The 14,489-nt window shown below is 37.6% G+C and overlaps 1 protein-coding gene and 1 long non-coding RNA gene across 2 annotated transcripts; one reads left to right on the plus strand and one right to left on the minus strand.

Moving 5' to 3' along the window:
* Window positions 1–885: 885 nt before the first annotated feature.
* Window positions 886–13,940, minus strand: LOC136249379 (uncharacterized). The gene is made up of 5 exons (XM_066041350.1): window positions 13,770–13,940; window positions 6,313–6,877; window positions 5,440–5,880; window positions 4,299–5,184; window positions 886–4,208 (listed from the first exon to the last, which is right to left on the minus strand). Exons 2-5 carry the CDS (start codon window positions 6,846–6,848, stop codon window positions 1,068–1,070), a joined length of 5,004 nt encoding a protein of 1,667 aa, XP_065897422.1. The 5' UTR covers window positions 6,849–6,877; window positions 13,770–13,940; the 3' UTR covers window positions 886–1,067.
* On the plus strand, window positions 13,199–14,489 carry LOC136249386 (uncharacterized). The gene is made up of 3 exons (XR_010698183.1): window positions 13,199–13,283; window positions 14,194–14,289; window positions 14,347–14,489. It is a non-coding gene; the product is annotated as an uncharacterized lncRNA (long non-coding RNA).

Consider the following 14,489-nt stretch of genomic DNA (forward strand, 5'->3'; position numbering starts at 1 on the left):
CATATAGCTATGTTGTAATACCATCATCCATACCTTCTAGTTTTTATTACATGGATCATTACTTCATTTCTTAATTATTAGTTTTGATAGCTGTGTTATAACACAGCTACATTATACTGTATTATTAGAATATTGTGTATTAGGGTTACTGCTTTCTTAGAATATATCTCATTATTTTTGCAAACTACTTGAGTTACAACATGCTAGGACACTATACTAGCTATGGTACTAGCAAGAGTTAAGTAGAGCGGAGAGTGTCCAAGACAATACTGATCAGAGCTTCTACAAATGATGATTTAGCAATTTCTAATATATTCTGTTGTGTGAAAATTGTTCATTTCTTAGGTAGGTGGTAGTTACTATATACAATGATACATTTTGATATATATATACATAATCACTTCAGCTTCTAAACCCTACCAATCATGCGTGTAACCTTATCGATAAGATTGCTATTCCATGTCCTAACACTGGTAACACATTATGTTCTTGTAAAAGCTCACTATTTTGTTTCACAGGCTTGCTAGCTTATTAAATGCATTGCATAATTATGCAATATACCACAGTTGCTTTTATACATGCACTGCGCTGCGTCCATGCAACCTCTTTTTTTTATCCAAGTTGACATAAACTGTTCAACATTCTGTAAATTGTGACCAGTTGACATAACCAACACAGGTGGCACCACTCCAGCAGTTCACAATTAACAGTAACAGTAACTGTGGTATCAATACAAAATTTACCATCCTTCAAATACATCAGTTATTCATGTTATATAGGCTTTATGTTACAATGATGCTAGTGGCACTCAACAAGAAACGCGCACTCAACATGAAACAATAACTGCCATAGTGACATCTCTATCAGGATGAATGTATTGTCATATTCTAGTTACTAACAAGTGAAGTGCATTCATTAGCAGCAAAAATGGCAACTTTACAATCAATGCATGAATAATACAAAGACAGTTAACACCCCTTAACAAATACAATGTGCCTCATATTAATTCATCTTAAAATAATAACTTAAGCCTAATAATACTCAGCTAGTTGCTACTCCTGTGCAGTTTATTTATAGGAAATAAGGTAAAATGGATATGCTTTATCATTGGAGTATGCTATGAACACTTGACTTCCACCAGTGTCCCCAGTCACTGTATCGTATCTCACAACACCTTTGGAGGAATCCTTCACAGGAGGCATTCGTAAAGTGTTATTGGGCTGAAGTGGGATGCTATCCCCAGTCAGCACTTTAGCAAGAAACATCTGCTTAGTGCCATCTGGTAACTGGTGGGCATAGTTATTGGAATAACTTGCATTAACTGCAAAATAGTTACCAGTGCCCCACATTCCAGCATTACTAAACCTCATGTCAAATCCTTCTTCATCTTGGTAAATAGAACTTGGTGGAGTGTTACGAGTTCCATGGAACAACATTTTCTCATTAATCACACCTCCATTTTTCTTTTTCATTCTTTTGGAGTGGTGAAAGTACTTCTCCCATAGCCATTTATTTTGAACTCTTTCAATTTTAACAACCGTTGCTGAGGACAATGTTGTTTGAAACTGTTGAGAAACCTTGGACCATTCTGGATTACCACTTTCAAGTTGTTTTAGCTCAAGCTCATCATTCTGTGGTTCCCATTCAACAGGATAAATCTCTTTGTCAGCTTTAGTGTAATCCTGCAATGACATCAACTTGATTTCCATTGCAGCCTTCATGACAGTGCTGTTTAAACCTTTAAGCATCACCTTGCTTTGTGTTAGATCACTCACTGCCACATTGTATTTTTTGCCAATTTCATGTGCTACACTAGACAACTGACCTGCTGTTAATGAAATTTCTTTAGTATCCAAGTTTCCCTTCAGAAACTCCTGAACTGTCTGCTCAGCTTTGTCTAAACTTTCCTTAGGTCCACCCAACAGTAAGGATGTCTGTTCAGTGGCAGTGAGGTTGATATTTTGAGCAGCCTTGCTATCCACCCGGCAAATAGTACGACTTCTATTGGTAGTTATATTAATTTGTGTCATGGGAGTACTATCAAAGCTGAAAGTATATTTCCATTTTCCTATCTGAAGAATAGTTGGTTGTTTAGTCTGCCACATAGTTTCAATTACCTGTGATTGCTCCTCTGTGTATAGATCCCACTGGTCTTTGTCATTTTGATATTTCCAAAATGGCTGTAGCTTCCTTTTCTCTATCCGCCTAGACTTTGACGTTTGGTCATTCACTTGCAACATTTTTGCAAAGTCAAACATATACGTGATTCCCTTGATCGCTATTTTGCAGTTAGCTACTGAAGAAAACTGCTGCGACAAAGTAATTGAGACTTCATCAGCATACGGTTCTAAGCACCCAAAATCATTCTCCCAAAGCCACATGAAAGACTGTGTTGGTGTCAACAGCTTGTCTGAATTAATCATAACCAAACCAAGAGTTGTACCTTGAAGCTCTAGTAGCTTCTGCCTGTATGTGTTTGCAATCTCCTTAGTTGTTAAAACGAACCTTACTATTTCTAGACACTTCAGTGTGCCACTAGTGGATAGACTCAATGTAGCTTGCAACAAAGCTTTAGCGCATTCAGAAAGAGCAGATGAATCAGTATGAAATGATGGAATTGAAATACTACAAATTGAATGCTTTTCTGCAACCACCAAACTGTTCTGAATGGATTCACTGATTTTTGCTAATTCACTCTCAGATCCATTCACCCACACAGGCAATTCAACATGGATCACCTTGCTGCATTTAAGGTCACCGGATCCTAAGCATATAGCTTTGCACAAACTAACTGCTCCATGTTTTGCAATGTAATTATCATACTCTTTTTGGATTGTGGGCCCACCAACATCAGTCAGTTCCCTAGTTGTACTGTTTTGCGCATTAAAGCTGCTTACATTCACAATTGCATCAGACATTTCATCAAAAATGCTGCCTATACATATTTCAATGGTAAGTATAGAGCCATCAGGCTTTTTTACTTGTATGCTTTGTATAGCTTTACACTTTGTAAGGATGCAGCCATGGTCCTGTTTAACCTTAGCAACGATACCTTCAAAACCTGGCGTGTCTAATATAGGTAAAAGCATATCATCAATTTTAATTTTCCTTTCTGCAAACAGCTCCAAAAGCTTTTGTAACTTATCCTCTATGGATTTCTTAGCATTTCCAGTATTACCAAGCTTACCACGTATAGTGATGCCATTACGTACAAGCTTGACTGTTACTGAATTTTGTTTAGCTATAGTGACAATTTGTTGCCACTGTTTATGCTGCTGTAGGAATAGACCAATCACATTTCTGAAATACACTTTTTCTGTATTAACAGCCACTCCCTCAGTGTAAGCCATGAGGAGATTGTAAGCAGCATCCAATTCTTCAGATGACCCATTGGGAGTAATTAGATCAATGGTGAGTTTTTCTTGATTCCACACCACCTCTGTGTTGTGATTCTCTCTAAGTGAAAGTTTTTTAGATCTAAGGCCTTCTTTCACTGCTGCAAGCTGCGCTTTACTAATGCTTTCTGTTTTACGTAAAAGTTTGGTTCCAATGTCTGTTATAGTGCTTTCAATTTCACTGATGGAATTACTATCTTTTCCTATAATTGCCAACTTCACATTCAAACTCACATCTGCTGGATTTTTACTGGTCTTTTCACCAAGTATTGCATGCACATTCACAACAATATTGTGAGCTGCCTCTTCCTGTTTCTTTAACTCAAACCATTTTCTTTTCCACATCTCACCATAGCTATCATGCTGAAAACTCACTGATTTTTCCTGTAGTTCATTTAGGGCTTCATTGACTTTTTGTCTAGCTAAATCTACTTTGGTCTTACTACCTTCCAAAACCAAGCTAGCACTTGTAGAATCTGACTGAAAGTCTGAACCAGTTGGGAAACGTACCTTACAAAGTTCATATAAGTCGCTTTTGTGTTTTTTTCGTAAAAATAAACTTTCATACCGAGACACTGAAATTTGTGATTCAATCACCATATTTGATTCCACAGAATTTTTAAGATAATACTGTGATGCGGAAACCTCAGCATTTGTTAGACCATAGATACCCACTGAACTGTTTTTCTCGTGAAGTATGATGCGGACACGATTAATCTTCTCAAAATCCTTCAGCTGCTTCTTCACTTTCTTTGATAAAACCTCATACTCCTTCTTTGACAAGGTAGTATACATACACTGTGGCTTTATCTCCTACAAACAGAAATATGGCAAAAATAGTAAACTCCTCTTATATTTTTTACTGCACTTATGTACACATGCATATGAACAGTAGGTACATACCTTCAGTTTTCTACATGCGTCCAAAAAATCCTCTTCAAAATTGCTTTGGAGCAATAGCGTGATTACAACTTTCTTTGCCTTGCCTCCACTTTCAAAAGCAGGTTTAGTTGGAGAAGATTGGGTCATAACATCTGAATCAAAGAATGAAATGGTCACCCTCAGCTGCTGTTGCAATGTGTCAACAACATGTTCCTGTATTTGAGACTTGAAGTTTGGATGACAATGGTACTGAAACTTCTCAGTATGAGTGAAGCTTGGCAGCACTGGGACAACTGTATTTACAGAGGCAGCAACACTTGTAGCCGCTCCTGATAAAATTGAGAAAACTGCCATGACCTCTTCTTGCACATAGCCTTGAACAACAAGACTGGGTCGGTATACATTTTCCTGAATATACACACCATAGCGATGCAATAATTGAACAAAATTGCATTGAGGTAAGCCTTTTATAACTTGTATGGCATTAGCATTGGCAAGAATAACTTCTTTCTGCTCAGGAGAATTAATAATTGTGCTGACTTTCTGTGGCACATCATCCGGTCCACAAATCAATAAAGTAATCTGACTAAGACTGTTGGAATAAACTTCAGCATAGCAAAAATCTCCTTTATTTTGACCATGTGTACACAGAACAGCTGGTAACTTTTCCAGGCTAATCCGCTTCTGAGCAGACTGAATTAACAATCCAATGCATGTGCACGTCAAAATATTCTGATGGTTGAGAATACCTGTTATCTTGAGATATGGCTCACAGAAACTTGGTCTGTTTCCAGAAAGAATCAATTCTGAAGATCCAGGGTAAAACCCTTGAACTGTTATACCAAATTCCTTTAAAAGATCAGCTTGTAAGTTAGGGAACATCTTCAAAGTGTACAGCAACTTTACTCTGCAATGAAATATAAAATTTAAATCACATATTTCGCCATTATACACTGATGGTATAAATATGCCAAAAAGCCAGAAATTAAGTAGGTGAATTAGCTTTTCTATATAAATTTCCATTTTACAAGTCATTTTCCGAACTATATTCTTTCTTCCCAAACCCCTATTACAGCAAATTTCCTTACTGCCCCACATTTCAGCTATGTATACATTTACAGTAAAGCAGTTAGCTCTACACATGCATCCATTGTGCACTCACCCATCAATAGGTATGTTATTATACAATGCAGAGGCTACAGCTTGCATGGCATCTTGTACTGCAACTTTGAACCCCAAAAGTATCACTTTTAGTGCTACCATGTCTGTGTGTATCTCCACATTAGGATTAGAGCGAAAAGGTTGTGTCAATTGCTGAAACAAGCTACCTCCATTAGGATGTGTTGTCATCAACTTATTCCAAGTCTCAGCAGAAAGCTGTAGACTGTCCTCAAACAAACAATCCACTGCATTGTTCTTAAACCTCATCAAAGTTTCTGAATTGGGTGCAGTGTAATATAGGAAACCACTATCCCAATTTACTGACCCTCCTTTTGTTTCCAACTCATTTATATTACCTGCCATTTTTGACAGAAAAAACCTATGCAGGCTGACTGACATTTGTGATTTTTCTTTTGTCACATTGTCACTTTGTGATGAGGATCTATAAAAACAACCAATGATTCAAAATGTACATATTAAAACACAATGTAAATGTTGTGTACACAAGTATTTAATCATCATGTAACGCTATTAAACAAGGGTCAAGTATAATTTGACACTTGATCTCATACCATGGTGAACAATCAACCCTGCTGTCATGGGCTGACTCTCCCACAAATTAGTTGTTTTTTTTGCTAGGAAAAATGGCATAACATTGTGTGAGTAGTACCCAGAACTTTGACACATCACTACATAGGGAATACATGAAAATTTAGTACGACCATTGGTAAGCTACAACACTCTAAATACTTAAAGCCACCATCTCTCAATACTGGTAAATAAGTAGTTTTCCCAGAGACAGTGACAATTGTTATCATAAAAGAATCAACACTCCATGAACAAAGTATTATTATAAATCATACTAAGTACATACCTGGATGAAGTAGCCTCCTTTACAGATATCTGTAAACCATCAAGTGATGTACCATGGAGTTTTAATGCGTCCTGCATTTCTTCTTGTTTCTCATAATTAGCATATGCAAAACTTTTTTTACCAGGAACTTCCTTAAGAATGACTCTGGTTTTAAACAACCCGGACAATATTTCTTGTGTAGTACTGGGATTGATATTAGAGATTTTAATACTGAACTGGTTTGTAACAGCATTTGTAACAGTTCCCTTTGGTTGCACACTTTCAGGGATTGTGGACTTGTGTCTTCCACTGCCAGTATTTTGTGATACTACTTTTATAGTACCACCAGAAACAGAGTATCCATTCATAGCTTCAGCTGCTGCTACTACGCTATGCTGAGAATCATAATTAATATATGCGTGATTTAGTGGTTTAGAATTTTTTAAATGCACACTTGAAATATTTCCAAATTTAGAAAACAATGATTGCAGATCAACTTCAGTAACACCATCAGGTATTTCTGACACCTTTATTCCAAATGTCTGCTTCCCAGCCATTGGCTGCTCTGCACTAACAATCCTTGAACCTGTTAATTGAAATGTAACATTACACATTCTAATTATAAAACAAGCAGTGTACATACATCCGAACTTTTAAGCCAACATTGTATTTGTGACATAAAGCAACACCAGTATGAAATTGTTACACTATAATTTGCACTATTATTGTATTCAATAAGCTAAGTCTGTTTTTGTGCTGGAATTTTGTATGCATGCAAAAGCACTCTAATCCTTGGAAAAACACTCGGGTCTGAATATGCATAATCACACCAGTATATAACCAAGCCCAAAAGTGCCTTCCTTCCAATAGGTAGCTACAATTTATATATATATATATTCAATGGAATTTTTGACTGACTGACTAACTGCTTGCCTGCCTACCTGCTTGATGTCTTCAGACAAGTGTAACTCAATAACAGCTAAGGCTACGGGCTTGATTTTTTCACTGTTCGACGTTGCTTCATCCATAGATGTGCGTTTCGGCCTACTGCAGTATGTAAAATTCATAGACTTACCTTGTCCTCCTTTGTGCTCATTTCTTTTTGTTGACAATCCCAAGGTGTTGATTCATGGTAGTGCGATGCATGGCTCCCATTTGTAAACGATGAGAATTGTCCATATTCCGTGGTGACTGGTGTAACGTGCTGAAAATAGGTGAAAGCAAAGCATAAGACCACTTCATTTTTAAGTCAGTAATTGGTAGTTGGGGCATGTAAATCATCCGTATTTTTGGTGGTGGCTGGATTGATTGCAGAGGCGCTTCTCCTGCTGTTCTTCATTTGTAACGAGCTTACCATAGCTGAAAGCAAAGCGTAATGGCTACTTCACGTTCAAGTCAGTAATTGATAGATGGGGTGTGTGTTTAAACAAAAACAAACTCTAGTGCCATCCTTTCTTTTGATGTGGTATGTGCGGGTTCAACAATCATAAAAATTTTACAAAAAAAGTAAACAAACAGGTACAAGGAAAATCAGGAATTTTAAGTTTGTGATTATGTTCACTAGTATATCTGGAAGAGTAGGTGACTGCCCTGTTTTCCTACTTTTTTACTACGATCCCTAATCAAACTTAAAATTCCTATATTTTTCTTATATTGCATGATTTACTTCAATATTTGGTAAATGATATTATTGTAATACTCTAATAGAGTGCACATTGATTACTTTTGTAATGCTCTAATAGAGCACACATTTTTTTCAGGATTTCTAATAACACACATAGCAATGTTCTAGAACAATCTAGATTTTCCATTGGTAGATCTATGAAATTATGAACTTTTACTATTGAGTTGATTTTAGCTAGAATTGTCTTTTATTAGAAATTATCAGCCATGATGGCAGCGGCTCGGTGGTTAAGGATTTGGGTGCTCAGTACAGAGGTACCTGGTTCGAACACTGGTAGTTCCCCCCCCCCCCCCCCCCCCCCCGACATTTTCATGCACCTTTTTTTACCCCACAGTAACTGTTCTATTAGTGTATTTTGACCCCACAATATACAGTTGTGTGGTTTTTCCCTTGTAGCTCTATAGCTGTCAATGTGATTTCTTTTAAACCTATATGGGTAACCTACACGCACACTGATTTTAAGATATTCCCAAAAGCAGTTTACCCTGTAGGCATGACAAGTCAGCCTTTTTAACGCAAATAATCGTCCATAGCTCTATGACTAATAATCAGATTTGCACCATACTTGGTACATGATTGTGCCGCAATATGTTCTTAAAGTGTACCAAAGCTCAAGAAAATCAAGCTACACATTTGCATTTTATAATGGTTCTTGTAGTATAGTGCATGGGGAGATCACAGGCTGCCACCAGTGTTACAAATCAGCTGTAAACTGGTTTGTAACATGGCTAAGTACCTCTTTTTGGCCACACAGTCTGGCCACTAATTAGTTCAAAGACATCAAACAAAACCAAACACCAGACCAACACAGGAAGTCACAATGAATTTGGCTAATACATCAAGGAGATAAATAACATATACAGCAGTAAATGAAAGCATATCAGACAGACTCATGTTCTTGATTAATATAATGTGTTAGTGAAGACAGATTGAATTAATTGCATATATAGTGCCAACTCATATGATTCCACTGAATGTTCTATTAGAGTAGTTAGGTGACTGTTCTATTAGAGTATTTCGATCTTGTGCACTTTCAACACTGATTCATGCAGTATTCCATTCTTGCATAACCTTTAGCACAAATTCTAGTAAATCAAGGCAAAGTAAGTTGGCTAATGACTACAGCAGTTGCTTTACTTTAGCAACTGGGCATTGGAAAAAGTTATTTCTCCACCCCTGATATGAGCATGTAGTCTCGCGTAGCCAGACCTTTTCTTTCTTTTGTGTGGGAGTGGGGAAAGAACAGGGTCTGGTGAACATAGTATAGCATCACCGTTGGCCTGTATCCCGAGATTGTGGGGATTCTACTGCACAGTTTCTGGATTGTTTGTGGGTGTGAATGACGTGTTTTGCTAACCACTGCATCATTTGCGTCCTGTTGCCGTTGATGTAAAGCATGATCTGCTGATCTTTGCATCATTTGCGTTCTATTACCATAGCTACTGCTTTTATATCTATGGCAACAGGACACAAATGACGCAACGGTTAGCAAAACACATCGGTTAGCAAAACACATCATTTGCACCCACAAACAATCCGGAAGCTGCACAGTAGAATCCCCACAATCTTGGGATAGACCAACGATGATGCTACCATAATTTTCCGGTTTGTTGTCAAAAATAAACTCCACACATGCTCATCAGCAACGTTGCATGTGATGTAAAATTTACTATGTTCTAAACATCGTAGCAGACACTTATAATCGAAAGGTGAATGGTTCACTATCGTTAATCAACTGATTGTGTTGGTTTACTGGTACTGTTATTTGCTAAATATTCACGCATATCAAAACTACTCTGTACATTTTGTCAAATCACAGCCAAAACCTCAATGGTCAATTTTTTTTTTCACAGAATTCTAAGTTTTACCTTTAATTCTAAAGAATTAGTCATTAAAATGATGTAATATCTACTTTATAACCCTTTCACCATCTCAGATTTGTCAAACAAGCTGATTAAAAAAACCTTGTCATTCCTTGTAATTTCCTTGTCCAATACAAAATACATACAAAAGCCTGTTGGAGACATTGATTACGTGGGTGGACAAATCCCATAATACAGACTGTTATCCTCCACCAAATTCCCAAAACCTGGTATCATTGTATGTGTTGAAACGTACTGATTAAGAATTCCCCTGTACTGAGTGCTTAACTGGTAATTTTACAGAGGAGTACTTGAAAAACCTTCATTTTCAAACTTACCTGATGATGCGTAATTCACCAGAACAAGGCTCTTTCTGCCCTTTCCGTTCATCTCAGAGCCAAATCTAATATACCACGGGACTCGCCTGACATTAACGAATTCGATAAACCAAACAATGTTTCCGTAAACTGAAGTATGCAGAAGTTATAGTGGTTTGTTTACAAGGTGGTATAATTTTTACCGGAAACGGACAAAACTTTGCGGAATCCAGTAAATTTGACATTAGTTTTGATATGTGAAGTACCGGTATGCCATGTTCACTAGACAAGCTGTGCAGTAGAATCCCCACAATCTCAGGATAGGCCAACGACGATGCTATACTACCTTCATCAGACCCCTTTTCTTTCCCCGCCCCCACACAAAAGAAAGAAAAGGGTCCTGCTACACAAGACTAACGAACATGTCTCCTGAAACAGCCGAGATAGATATTGTAAATTATTGATAAATGTTTGGCTCATGTATCTGAGCTTTTGATAGGGTGATTCTCCGGAATTTGCAGGAATGGAACACTATTCTACCGGAGGCAACATACATTCAAGTAAGGTAAGTGCAGGGAATTCCGGACAGCGGCTAATTCCGGACACTTATATCGTTCTCAACAATAGTAGAATCCCTGCGTCTATAATTTGGTATGCTAATGCAGTGCCCTATCAGTCTTGTGCCCAGACCGCTTTTTTTCTTTTTGTGTGGGGGCGGCGAAAAAAAGGGTCTGGTGGATTTCCAACACATTTTTTGTGCAGCCGGATCTACAACTTTTGAGGATCGTTGATTAGTGATGATGAGTAGCAAAGGCTTGTTAACAAAGCAACAATAGGAAATACAGCACACGTTTGCTTAGCAAGGCTGCAAGGCTGCATCCTTGGGCACGAGCGCCATATTTCCTATTGTTGCTTCGTTAACAAGCCTTTGCTACTCATCATCACTAATCAACAATCCCCAAAAGTTGTAGATCTGCTGCACGAAAAATGTATTGGAGATCCACCAAACCCTTTTTTTCTCCACCCCCACACAAAAAGAAGAAAAAAAAAAGCGGTCTGGGCACGAGATTAGTGTCCTATGGCCTATTTACAAACCAAAATTGAAGCGAACCGGTTATTCCATCGTGAAGTTTGACACGAATTTGTAGTGTAATCACGTGTATTTTGTTTTAAAACTTTGAAAATATTAATCTAACCAGACAGCCCAAGCTCATAATTTAAAGATTTATAAGATCATACCCTCGGGTAATTGCATACCAAAAATCATAAGAATCCATGCACAGACTGAGTGGCAGTCGATTTTTCAGCAGCTGTTCTATTGAAATACAAAGAAAATATTCACGAATCACATAAACTTTTTAAAATACACACTGCTGCTCCCTACCAAAGGGCTAGTCTCGTGCACCCGATGCATGGGACCGTACGAGCGCACAATTCTAGAGAGTACCCCGAAACACATCGCAGTTTTACACACCACTTTTGATGCAGAGTCCAAGTAATCTGCCACATCATCACTGCTGTGGCTAATTTCCAGTAATTCTACAATAAGCCCCTTACTTTGTGCATTTCATCGCTATTGCCATGCACGTTTCTCCTAAACTTTGAATCTAGAATAGGTGATCCGCACAATAAACAATCAATATTACAGGCTGTGGGCTTCGTGAGCATTGCTGCTGAAACTCCAGCCGTCTCGTGTCAACTAGCTATCGATTATTATCAACTCATATCAGCAAGCAAAAACATGATCGATAAATGAATACGTCATTAATTAGCACACGCCACTCGCCAACTTTTTGAACGGAGTTTCCCCAGACTCTTTATTTTTAAGAGTAGAGATTTCCAACTAAATTAAATAATTAACATTTCATACATTCATTGGTGTGACAAATATTGTGCTATCTTTCGGGGTCATTTTAGTGAAAACCCCACCCCAATTGGTAGTTCCTATCAAGATATAAGCAAAAGAAGTTGACAGTGTGATTTACATATATCACATGGCACCAAACACAATATTCTACGTAAGTGTCGTAAATCTAGATAGGAAACTAATAATGACATGAAATTTTCACCACATAACTATTTTATGGAGAACAGCATATGAGCTAGGTAAAACCTCTCAAGAGTGACCACTTCTTTGTAGACTGACCACTCAGATTATTACATGAATAAAGCAAGTGATTCACAAATAAAATTGTGTGTACTATGTAATGCTAAGTATACACAGGTACCTAATGCATTTTCAAGGATAACTAACCAGAAAAATCAGTGATATTATATAACATGGTAAGTAATGGTATCACAAGTCACAATTAACAAATACTTCGAAAACATGACAATCAGATAACAAAACGTAAGATTATATTAAAGTAGATCTATTTGGACACTGCTCAGCTTTATTTGTCACATTGTAAGCAGTAAGGATAATAATTATTATATAACACAATGACATCACTATACTACAAAGAGAAAGTATAAATAGTTTCTAACCAAAATTACAATCACTGAAGCTGCTATAAAATGGATCAAAACAAGCAGTAAATACACCAGAATATAACATCAGGTAAGTGTGAAGCCATGTAAGGTTGGTATCACATGCCAGTCTCCACTTTTGAAAAGATTATGCTCAACCTTGAACCTTACATTGCAATTCCACGCAAGACAACAAACTACTCACCTTCAAACTATACTTGCATCAATGCAGAGGGATGCCTTGAAGCCCAGGGTGAATGTAATGCTGAATTCTGAACAGTGTTAGATGGCGATTTACCTTTAAAAGGGCCATATTTTCGTCGTAATCCAACATCAATCATCCTCCAATCAAAAAACACATGGCAAAATCGAAATCAGCATATACGGTTTGCCCAGGAACACTTTATTCGTCCTCATCTGCCACAGATTCACACAGAAACACTCGGAAACTTTGGCTATCACCGGTGCTGTATTCTTCCAATTAGAATTACGTACGCAATTATTTGTATGGGATTCCTATGGGGATTTTTATTTCTCAAACTTTGATTTGACGTATTTCAATAAATACCACATGGATTTTAATCCAGTAAAGTGCATTACGAAGTACGAAGCACTGACTATCAGTAACTGGAACGGCAACTTGTGAAACATTTACTGAAGGTGTGTAATTTAAGTAGCAAAAATATGTGTGAAAAATTGGTTGGTTGGAAATCGCTATTAAGGAGTCGGGCGCACGAGACTACCAAAGGGTATGAACTTTCTACTTGATTTATAAGCTGCAGATGAGTGGTACTTTAGTCTCTATACTTTTAAAGAGGATTGGTAACCTGTAGAAGGTGCTACTTGTTTGTTATTCGAAGTGTCCGGAATTAGCCGCATGTTGTATTTTTACACGCTGTTAAATTTCCACTCAGCAGTTGATTGTATCGAAACGAAATTTGTAGTGCAGGTGCACCATAAGATAGGCATTAAAACGATCCTAAGAGTTTGTGCTAACTCGTTGTGAGTGCAGTGTTAGAGTGATTTTATCAGAGTGTCCGGAATTACCCTCATTTACCTTACACTCAACGCCGTCGTACGTGTTTCGTGGCCTAACTGCAACACAAGTAATAATGATCATTGTATACATACACAGGTCAGTCTTACCAACTCGATACGAATAACCGGCGAGACCACTTTTCCCGGCTGCCAGCACCAGCTTTCTCTGAGACGGTCCTGTAACCCTCTCTCCTAAATCTGATAGCAACTTTACAGCAAATGAAACCACGCGTTGTTGATGCAACTGTTATATAGTGGAGAGACGTGGACGGACGACAACACGTAGATTCTAGGAATCCGTACGTGGGCGTAAGCCCATCAGTGGAGCAACCGCACAAAAATCAAGTTTTAATTCTACGTAATTTCAAATTCTCTGAGACAACAGTTTCCTTGATCGTGTTATTGATCATGAGTTTGAGGATGCACTACATGGAAAAGAGCGATAATAATATTCTATAACGCTGTTACAGAATATTATCACCACCAATGCAATCTTCACACCTTAATGATCAAGTAAATATCTTGTCTATAGCTACCCACCGATGATCATGATTTACTTTGACTGTCTCTTTCCAGCACACGATCGTGTAACCTACCACCCATAACGCTACTTAACTAAATTCTAAAAGTAAGTTCCAAAGAGATAAACTAAGCCAATGGCATATAGTTATTTGTTTGATTTCAGGCGGCAGAATGTGTGTCCTGGCAAATTAAATTAAGGTCAATTATACAATAATTGGTGCACTTAGCTATGTACAATATAACAGTACTAGTAGTGGTTTGTAGCCAAAGCACAACTGATTTTGAAATTATCATATAATACATATA

Source organism: Dysidea avara, chromosome 3 (genome assembly GCF_963678975.1).
Source record: "Dysidea avara chromosome 3, odDysAvar1.4, whole genome shotgun sequence".
Taxonomy (NCBI): domain Eukaryota; kingdom Metazoa; phylum Porifera; class Demospongiae; order Dictyoceratida; family Dysideidae; genus Dysidea; species Dysidea avara.

Bases quoted from the DNA above. Each gene is read 5' to 3' on its own strand.
- LOC136249379 (XM_066041350.1), bottom strand. From the start codon at position 6,848: ATGGCTGGGAAGCAGACATTTGGAATAAAGGTGTCAGAAATACCTGAT. The intron at 5,881-6,312 runs GTATGTACTTAG...TTGTTTTTATAG, and splicing joins AAGGAGGCTACTTCATCCAG to ATCCTCATCACAAAGTGACA. The intron at 5,185-5,439 runs GTGAGTGCACAA...ATTTCATTGCAG, and splicing joins AATAACATACCTATTGATGG to AGTAAAGTTGCTGTACACTT.